This window comes from Alosa sapidissima, chromosome 5 (assembly GCF_018492685.1).
Source record: "Alosa sapidissima isolate fAloSap1 chromosome 5, fAloSap1.pri, whole genome shotgun sequence".
In the NCBI taxonomy this organism is placed as follows: Eukaryota; Metazoa; Chordata; class Actinopteri; order Clupeiformes; family Clupeidae; genus Alosa; species Alosa sapidissima.
The window spans coordinates 1948136-1959471 of NC_055961.1; the positions used below are offsets into that span (position 1 = coordinate 1948136).

General features: G+C 43.6%; 1 protein-coding gene across 1 annotated transcript in view; it reads right to left on the minus strand.

Annotated features, from left to right (window-relative positions):
- Window positions 1-3918: 3918 nt before the first annotated feature.
- The window catches only part of LOC121708937, a 26492-nt gene continuing 19074 nt past the window's right edge, over window positions 3919-11336 (minus strand). Inside the window, exons 4-7 of the mRNA XM_042091898.1 lie at window positions 9026-9367; window positions 7380-7487; window positions 4675-4734; window positions 3919-4583 (exon numbers count right to left, since the gene is read on the minus strand). Of these exons, the coding sequence (XP_041947832.1) occupies window positions 3919-4583; window positions 4675-4734; window positions 7380-7487; window positions 9026-9367 (1175 nt within the window). The remainder of the gene's footprint in view (window positions 4584-4674; window positions 4735-7379; window positions 7488-9025; window positions 9368-11336) is intronic.

Sequence of the window (11336 nt, forward strand, 5' to 3'; positions counted from 1 at the left end):
ACCTGACCCCTCACTGCTCTCTCATGCCCACATCCACGGCTGAAGTGCCCTTGAGCAAGGCACCTAACCCCCTCACTGCTCTCCCATGCCCACATCCACGGCTGAAGTGCCCTTGAGCAAGGCACCTGACCCCCTTACTGCTCCCCGAACGCTGCTGTAGCAGGCAGCTCACTGCTCGGGGTTACGGTACCGATCCACTTGCACGACACTTCATTTTGTCGTGTCGCATTCCACTCTAGTCCTATGGGTGACGTCAAGCGACTTTAACGTACCCGCAAAGCATTCCGGGAAGGCAGCGCTGCATTTGAAAATATGTCGCGCGTCAAAAAGCTGGACGAAGCCCATCTTTATGCAAATGAATCCGTTGAACGCGAGGCGACTCTCCAATGAAAGGACGAGGTTGTAGGTCCTTTGTTCTACCACAACGGTGCATGTGAAACTTTGGTTCCGCTTACAAGACAAATAATGTTTTAACGATCTCTTCCACGACCACCTAGTAGTCACAAACGAAACTAGGATTTGGATGAATATATTGACTGTTGGTGTTTCTGGTGAGGATTTGAGATTGCATTGAGTAGTTTAAATAAAACAAGATTTCCAAATGGCTTGCATAGTTTGTTTAGGCTATTAATGTGTTGTATACTGTTAAGTACATGCCTAAAATTGTGGTCCATTTGTGGAAAAGCACTTAAGATACGTTAAAACGAACTGAGTATGAGCTGGTAACTGACATTTTAAACAAAACGCCCACATACGACTGAACGTGGGGAGGCAGCGCGACATCTATGCGACACGACAAAATGAAGTGTCGTGCAAGTGGATCGGTACCGTTAGTGTGTGCTTCACCTCACTGTGTGCTGTGTGTGTTTCACTGATTCACAGATTTGGATAAATGCAGAGACCAAATTTCCCTCACGGGATCAAAAGAGTGTATATATACTTATACAGAAAGGTTCCATAAACATTTAAATGAGATCAGCCATTCAGACACCTGAGGGGTAGGCTATTCCAAGTAGGCTACGTGGTTACGGGTGCAGAGAGACCTGTAACGCCTCCCTGAGGGTAGTGGGGTGAACAGTCTGTGGTTGGGGTGAGAACAGTCTTTGATGATGCTGCGCGCCTTACGCAAGCATCGCTTGCCCTGGATGGCCTCGATGGAGGGGAGTGAGGAACCGGTGATGCGTTGGGCAGTTTTCACACCCTCTGCAGTGCTTTCCGGTCATGGGCAGAGCAGTTGCCATACCAAAAAGGTGATGAAGGTGGAGCTCATAAATCAAATATTCAGTCACAGTCTAGCAGATGCCCTGCAGTAATGCAATGTAGAGCTACACCTTCCTCAGTTCCAGGGGTGTGAGGAGACTGTTCAGATCATTCGTGGTAGTCCTTGAGCAAGGCAGTTGTTCTGGGGAGATATAAAATAAATAAATGAATAAAAAGGGATTTGAGATGAATCTTATTTTTGTTAGAGTAAATTACATAATTGAATAATACAGTGTTGGGCAAGCTACTTGGGAATTGTAGTTAACTAAACTATCAGTTACTCTGCCATAAATAAAACTTCACTACACAAAACTACCACCCCAGTCAAATGTAGCAAGCTTAGTAACACAAACACAGCAGTAGGCTAGTTCACTACATAGGAAGCTTCTTTAAATTGTACTAATTTCACATGACAAAAGTGTAGCTTGTTTGGCCAAGCTACTTCATATAAAGAAGTTAAGCTATTAAAAAGTTACTTTATTCAGGAAATAGTGAAGCTACCACCAACACACTTATTACTAGCTAAGCTACAAGTAGCAACTGCCCGATAATAGGCTACAGTATGTGCCACTTGTGTAAAATTCGCCGGCCAATGTTATATTAGTAATATTTGATTCATTTCTACAATAGCATTCTTGTGTCAGTTGTAATGTAAGTCAGTGTTATGGAATATGACTCATCAAGTCTCAGTTCATAGCCGGGTGAACACCTGAACACCTAGCAAGTAGCCTAGCTAGCTGGCTACGATTTACATACAATAACAAAGATCCTTGCTCCTTTTCAACTCTCTGGTAATATTGCATTTACAAAATACAACCAATAGTACGATAATGTTAAATCTTACTTGTGAAAAGTAATCCCCTGAGCCCTGTTTGCGATGGTCTGCCGATTTGAGCAGGAATATGCTGCACATTGCTCTGGCATCTTGTTTCTTCTGCTGCAACTATAGCGGCTGCATTTCCTGTTTCCAGCAGCCAATGCTGTGTCTACTCTGGCACAAAGGCTCTGGCATTGCAGCAAATCACCCAGACGTCATTTTTTTTACCTCTGACGTCAGACGCAAAGTTTTTGCGCGTGGCACACGTAAAAAATTGACGTCTGACGCTCAGACGTCTATTTTTTACTCCTGAAGAAGTAAAAAATCTACACGTGGAGGTGTTATATTGACAGACGTTTTGTCTTGAACGGCTTGCCATAGAGAATGACAGTGATTAACAAATTGCACTTGTTGCTGGTTACCAATAAATACTATATTTTTTGCAAACAACAAAAACAGAAAGGATGGAGACAGCAAAGCTAGAGATGGGCAGGAACAAGGTCAATTGGTAGAAATGCTTGTCAAACCGTTGAAGAGCTGGATGTGTGGATGAATGAAGCACAAGTATGCTTTATGTTAAGCATGCACACTGTTTAAAGTTAGGCTATACGGTCAACTCCAAGTAAACCAAAGTTAAATTTAGCTTTTTTAGGGCTGGATAAAGTTGACCAAATGGATATAGGCTGTTAGGCGTGAATAAAGTAGGCTACTTTGTTGCTCCAACCCTTCCAACGTGGGGACCGATGTTGACATTTTCCGTATTTTGCGTGAGAAACCCGGGAAATCTCCCTTATTTTCATAGTTCAATGTCGACAGAGCTATGGAACGAAAGAGAACGTTATATGACGACAGAAATCAACAATCAAACAAGCCACTTTGATTTTTTGCTGTTTTCATTAATACAAAGGTGACCCTCCCCTCAACAAAGAATAAAAAGACATGACCCTCCCCTATTTTCGTCCGGTGGCCCCGTTTATAAATAACGAACGGTCCCTTATTTGCAATACTGATCACATATATATCTGGTTATTTTAAGGGACTTGTATTGCTACAAACTACAATTGTGTGACATATTTATTATGAATGTTTTTGATTATGAATGATGGATTTCAAGTGCAGTTTGAAATAACAGAGTGCTTCATAATGACTAGGAGTAAAACACATGATATGAGCAATATTGTTGCTCTATCTCTGGTATTTGTAAAAGAAATAAATAAAAATAAAACGAACAGAATAAAACACATGCAGATGATTAGATGAACTGGCCAGAATCTAAAGCCCTCCTACACATACTCTTATTGTCCTACTGATTTGATGATCGTTTTGGGTTTGAATTTGTGCCAATCCTTTGTGCTAAACTACTGAAATATTGTATGATTGGCATTCCTATGTCTGGCTGCACATTACTGTAAATGATTGCATATCTAAAAAATATTAGCATAAATAATGCTTATCTGCAGAAGAATCCTTATGCTACGCAATACATACAATCTGGTGAAACATAGCTGAATTGATTAATTTAATTGAATTTGTTTACTTTGAGAATGAGCATTCAGCAAAATGACTAGTCTGAGTGACCAGTCCCGTCCATGGAAAAAGAGAAGACACTACTTGTTAATTTTCTGGGGTTGTGCTGACATGACAAGATCACAGGCTAAGATGATATGATAGGCAGGTATGTTATTGGCACATGAATGTCCTTGATGGAACTTCAGGAATACTATTACGTTGTTATTTGGTGCCAGATACAATATCAAATGGTTTCTGGTTATTTTGAAGTATTTTGTAGGAAATTTGTTCAGGTGTCTTTCAAAAGTCCTAACGCTGTTTTGCTACATCCATCACCTGAACCCGTTGATTTGAAACTGCTCAGGAACGATGAAGACGCTGTCGTCGCCCTCTAGGATGTTGGGAATGATGTCTTTACGGGAGGGAAAGAGAGCCAGCTTCAGGAAGTATGAGTCAGAGTTTGCGGAGCTGAGTCGTTGCGTCTGGTCTTTCGGAGCTCTTTCTGCTTCGCAGTGGATCACCATCACCTGTCCTGGCATGCCAGGAGTTAGCACATCATTTCCTGTTGTGTGAAGTGTTGTGACATCATTTCCTGTTACCTGTGGTGTTGACTCACCACCTCCAGTGTGCTGAGGGACTGCTGGGTCACTGTCCCCTGGACCTGGCCCAACTGACTCACTTCCTGGTGCGCATGGCGTTCCGGCATCACATCCTGGCACAGGCGGGTCTGGCCAATCAGTTCCAAACTCCGGAGGGATTGTTACATCACTTCCTCTCAGAAACTCTCCTGGGTCATCACCTCCTGATGGCTCTATTTCTGCAGCGCCACACTCAGGGATCGGATGTCTCTGGAAGTCGCCAGAGCCGCGGTCTGTGTGTCCTTGGGTGATATGTTGGTCAGCTCTGGCTGCGTGGAGTCGGAGACCGCCTCCGTCATTCAGAGCAGAACCATCCGACCCAGTGGCATCTGTGCCAGGGAGAGCCAGCATGGGCACATCTGCAAAACAGGAGCTGCAGAGGTTAGGGAAACTCAGGCTCACTCCTCAGGTTATCCAATGAAAATAGAAGGCCTTGAATGATGACATTACCTAATTGAGACATGCTGATCTTCACCAGCTTGCCTCCGTTTGCATGTCCTGATGGGCTTCCTGTGGAAGCCATGATACAGGTCATTGGAGCATGTAGATAAACTCTGATGTAATCTCTGAGCTAGTCTTGTGCACTTCGTTTTCAATTATACCTTTCCAGACATACGTAGCAATACATAGCCATACATAAAAATCACCAGCCAATGTTGTGGAGTTGTGTTGTTATAAAAAAAATCACTCAAGGAACGCATCTAGTCCTATCAGACTATTGTTACTAATAACATGACAGTGATAAACCATTATTATGATGTAACGTTTATCATGATGTAATTAGATGATGATGACAGTGTAATATAAAGATGATTTGATGATATAATATGTGAGAACAAGATCCTAGGTAGAGATGGGGGTGGAAATGTAAAATGATAATGATGAGTGAGTTTACCTATTACTTACCTATGATGAGATTATTACGCACCTATGATGAGATTATTAAGCACCTATGATGAGATTATTAAGCACCTATCATGAGATTATCTATTACGCACCTATAATGAGTTAACTATTACGCACCTATGACGAGATTACCTATTACGCACCTATAATGAGTTTACCTATTACGCACCTAAAATGAGATTACCTATTACGCACCTATGATGAGTTTACCTATTACGCACCTATGACGAGATTATTACGCACCTATAATGAGTTTACCTATTACGCACCTATGATGAGATTATTACGCACCTATGATGAGATTACCTATTACGCACCTATGATGAGTTTACCTATTACGTACCTATAATGAGATTATTACGCACCTATGATGAGATTATTAAGCACCTATCATGAGATTATCTATTACGCACCTATAATGAGTTAACTATTACGCACCTATGACGAGATTACCTATTACGCACCTATAATGAGTTTACCTATTATGCACCTATGATGAGTTTACCTATTACGCACCTATGACGAGATTATTACGCACCTATGATGAGATTACCTATTACGCACCTATGACGAGATTATTACGCACCTATGATGAGTTTACCTATTACGCACCTATGATGAGATTATTACGCACCTATGATGAGATTACCTATTACACACCTATGATGAGATTATTATGCATCTATGATGAGTTTACCTATTACGCACCTATGATGAGATTACCTATTACGCACCTATGATGAGTTTACCTATTACGCTCCTATGATGAGATTATTACGCACCTATCATGAGATTACCTATTACGCACCTATAATGAGATTATTACGCACCTATGATAAGATTACCTATTACGCACCTATGATGAGATTATTATGCATCTATGATGAGTTTACCTATTACGCACCTATGATGAGATTACCTATTATGCACCTATGATGAGTTTACCTATTACACTCCTATGATGAGATTATTACGCACCTATCATGAGATTACCTATTACGCACCTATGATGAGATTATTACGCACCTATGATGAGTTTACCTATTACGCACCTATGATGAGATTATTACGCACCTATGATGAGTTTACCTATTACGCACCTATAATGAGATTATTACGCAACTATGATGAGATTACCTATTACGCACCTATGATGAGTTTACCTATTACGCACCTATGATGAGATTATTACGCACCTATGATGAGATTATTACGCACCTATGATGAGTTTACCTATTACGCTCCTATGATGAGATTATTACGCACCTATCATGAGATTACCTATTACGCACCTATGATGAGATTACCTATTACGCACCTATAATGAGATTATTATGCACCTATGATGAGTTTACCTATTACGCACCTATAATGAGATTATTACGCACCTATGATAAGATTATCTATTACGCACCTATGATGAGTTTACCTATTACGCACCTATGATAAGATTATTACGCACCTATGATGAGTTTACCTATTACACACCTATTATTATGCACCTATGATAGGTTTACCTATTACGCACCTATAATGAGATTATTACGCACTTATGATGAGTTTACCTATTACGTACCTATTATGAGATTATTACGCACCTATGATGAGATTACCTATTACGCACCTGTGATGAGTTTACCTATTACGCACCTATGATGAGTTTACCTATTACGCACCTATGATGAGATTATTACGCACCTATGATGAGATTATTACGCACCTATGATGAGTTTACCTATTACGCTCCTATGATGAGATTATTACGCACCTATCATGAGATTACCTATTACGCACCTATGATGAGATTACCTATTACGCACCTATAATGAGATTATTACGCACTTATGATGAGTTTACCTATTACGTACCTATTATGAGATTATTACGCACCTATGATGAGATTACCTATTACGCACCTGTGATGAGTTTACCTATTACGCACCTATGATGAGTTTACCTATTACGCACCTATGATGAGATTATTACGCACCTATGATGTGCACCGTGTTTTCTCATCTTAGCCTGCACACCTTGTGTGTGTGTGTGTGTGTGTGTGTGTGTGTGTGTGTGTTTTCTCATTTTAGCCTGCACACTTTGTGTGTGTGTGTGTGTGTGTGTGTGTGTTTGTGTTTTCTCATCTTAGCCTGCACACCTTGTGTGTGTTTTCTCATCTTAGCCTGCACAATTTGTGTGTGTGTGTGTGTGTGTGTGTGTGTATGTGTTTTCTCGGTTGTTCGCACAGTACGCACCTCCCATCCTGAAGCAGCGGGTCACTCCTGCTGCCATGGTGACAACAAACACACAGATGGAGGCGGCCGTCCCCCACCAGGACCTCTTACACACACGGTGGTCCTCGTCTGTCAACAACACACACACACACACACACACACTGACCACTCAGGGAAAACATGGTCACGGCTACTTAGCCCCTAAACCAGGGGTCACCAAATGGCGGACCGCGGTCCGAGTCCAGACCCTGACGTGATCCTATCCCGACCCGGACCATAGCCTAATTTAGATTTTCACGTAAGATTTCAAAGCTGCGCTAAATGTTTCGTTGGTTAGGATAACAGCATTTACTTCAGAAGCTACTCAGCCAGTGAAATCTGTGAATTCTGATAAAGTCGAGTCAGTGATTAAAGTAGCCTACTATGGACGAGAAACAATCAGATGGATATCTAAGTTAACGATAAGCAAGTTATTTTCAAATCATCGATTGGTCAAAGAGGAGAAGGCTAGACAGCGAGAACAGAGCTTTATATAACAATACGGGGGCAATACCACGCAAAACTGTCACGTCCGTAACGCCAAAATATGGATGTGAAAGTTTTGCCTGGAATTGCCCTGGACCTCTTCTACATATTCTGAGACAGGCAGTTTTTAAAAAAAGCGCCAATTTGAAGCACCTCTACTAGATTAAGCATATATTTTGAGCAAGCATAGGATAGGCTAGGCCCATTCAACAGTGAACTGAGACCACAGAATATTTTACGATTTAAGAAGGCAATATGATTGATCCACCACAATCTAGTTAAGCTATGCATTCACTGCCCAACAACGTGATGTTCCTGGGTTTCCAGGATTTCTGGTCAACATAAAAAAAATAAAAAAATAAAATTAAACTTGCTGTTTAATGGGTTCAAGGAACCAGCTGTGGAATATCCATCCTTGTCTCAGCTCAAATTTTATTTTTAAGTTCACGTTAAAAAAGGCTACTCAGTTTTTCTCCCCAATTACTCTTATCTTGCCTTATTTCTCCTCATTTCGAATGTTGCCTTTTAGGCTACTTATTTTATTTCACATTAAACATTAGGCCTAGGCCTACAACTAGGCTCCATCCATCCATCCTATTATATATATATATATATATATATATATATATATATATATATACACACACACATACATACATACATGCATACATATATACATAGCCTAAACACGCGCGTTAAACATTATGATGCTCCGGACCTTTGGTTGATGAAATTTTCCGTAACTGGACCTCGCTGAAGATTAATTGAATACCCCTGCCCTAAACTATGGATGTTGTAACAGAATTTGTATTCCAAAAACTGAGTACCGGAGTTGGTCTAGAAATAGATTTAACCAATTGGAAATACGGAAACCCAGCATTTGTTTTTGCAAAGTGATAAAATAAGTAAAAGAGTGCTTTTGTGGGGCTCTCTAGTTTGGTGTTTGTAGAGGATGAGGCTCGTGTTGATCTCATAAGGTGTGTGTTGATCTCATAAGGCTTGTGTTGATCTCATGAGACGTGTGTTGATCTCATGAGACGTGTGTTGATCTCATAAGGCTCGTGTTGATCTCATAAGGCGTGTGTTGATCTCATAAGATGTGTGTTGGTCTCATGAGTCGTGGGTTGATCTCTCCAGTGTACCTGCACTCCTGTCGGTGATGTTGACCCAGGTCTGGACCAGGTGTCTGGTCTGGAGGGCGGAGAAGGTGCAGGTGTAGTGACCCGTGTTCTCCGCGCTCTCTGGACTCAGTAGGCGGAGGGATCCGTTTCCCAGCAGCACCTGCTCCTGGTCCAGCTCCACGCCCTCCGAGGGCATGCTGGTCTGCCGCGTGCGACTGTCGTAGGTCAGGAGAGCGCTGGGGTCAACACTGGGGTCACTGCTGGGACTGAAGGTCCAGGAGAGCGTGAAGTTCTGGAGCGTGAAGTCCTTTGGAGCCACACAGGGCACCAGCACGCTTCCTCCAGACTCGTCCACAATATCCGCTGCAGTGGACACACACACACACACTGCCCATCACTGTAGTGTACTTACACACACACACACACACACACACGCAGGGGACCAGCACGCTTCCTCCAGACTCGTCCACAATATCCGCTGCAGTGGACACACACACACACACACACACCGCCCATCACTGTAGTGTACTCACACACACACACACACACACATGCAGGGGACCAGCACGCTTCCTCCAGACTCACCAACCTGGTCATCTGAGGAGAAGAGGAGAAGAGGAGAAGAGGGGAAGAGGAGAAGAGATGAAGAAGGGAAGAAGAGAAGAGGAGAAGAGGGGAAGAAGGGAAGAAGAGAAGAGGAGAAGAGATGAAGAAGGGAAGAAGAGAAGAGGAGAAGAGGAGAAGAGGGGAAGAGATGAAGAAGGGAAGAAGAGAAGAGGAGAAGAGATGAAGAAGGGAAGAAGAGAAGAGGAGAAGAGGAGAAGAGGAGAAGAGGGGAAGAGATGAAGAAGGGAAGAAGAGAAGAGGAGAAGAGATGAAGAAGGGAAGAAGAGAAGAGGAGAAGAGATGAAGAGAAGAAGAGGAGGAGAAGAGATGAAGAGGAGGAGAAGAGATGAAGAGGAGAAGAGGAGAAGAGATGAAGAGAAGAAGAGGAGGAGAAGAGATGAAGAGGAGGAGAAGAGATGAAGAGAAGAGGAGAAGAGGAGAAGAGATGAAGAGATGAAGAAGGGAAGAAGAGAAGAGGAGAAGAGGAGAAGAGATGAAGAAGGGAAGAGGAGAAGAGGAGAAGAGATGAAGAGAAGAAGAAGAGATGAAGAGGAGGAGAAGAGATGAAGAGAAGAGGAGAAGAGGGGAAGAGGAGAAGAGATGAAGAGGGGAAGAAGAGAAGAGGAGAAGAGGAGAAGAGATGAAGAGAAGAAGAGGAGGAGAAGAGATGAAGAGGAGGAGAAGAGATGAAGAGAAGAGGAGGAGAGGAGAAGAAGGGAAGAGGGGAAGAGGAGAAGAGGGGAAGAGGAGAAGAGGAGAAGAGAAGAAGGGAAGAGGAGAAGAGGAGAAGAAGGGAAGAGGAGAAGAAGAGAAGAGGAGAAGAGATGAAGAGGGGCCACTGAGGATCACTCAAGCCCATTAACACTGGCCAACGGGAACGTACACCTCCCTCACCCCATAGGCCCATATGGAGCCCCACTAAACCTCCCTCACCCCATATGGAGCTCCACTAAACCTCCCTCACCCCATAAGCCCCCCATATGGAGCCCCACTAAACCTCCCTCACCCCATAGGCCCCCCATATGGAGCCCCACTAAACCTCCTTCACCCCATATGGAGCCCCACTAAACCTCCCTCACCCCATAGGCCCCCCATATGGAGCCCCACTAAACCTCCTTCACCCCATATGGAGCCCCACTAAACCTCCTTCACCCCATAGGCCCCCCATATGGAGCCCCACTAAACCTCCTTCACCCCATATGGAGCCCCACTAAACCTCCCTCACCCCATATGGAGCCCCACTAAACCTCCTTCACCCCATAGGCCCATATGGAGCTCCACTAAACCTCCCTCACCCCATATGGAGCTCCACTAAACCTCCCTCACCCCATATGGAGCCCCACTAAACCTCCCTCACCCCATAGGCCCATATGGAGCTCCACTAAACCTCCCTCACCCCATATGGAGCTCCACTAAACCTCCCTCACCCCATAAGCCCCCCATATGGAGCCCCACTAAACCTCCTTCACCCCATATGGAGCCCCACTAAATCTCCCTCACCCCATAGGCCCCCTATATGGAGCCCCACTAAACCTCCTTCACCCCATATGGAGCCCCACTAAACCTCCCTCACCCCATAGGCCCCCCATATGGAGCCCCACTAAACCTCCTTCACCCCATATGGAGCCCCACTAAACCTCCTTCACCCCATAGGCCCCCCATATGGAGCCCCACTAAACCTCCTTCACCCCATAGGCCCCCCATATGGAGCTCCACTGTACCCACT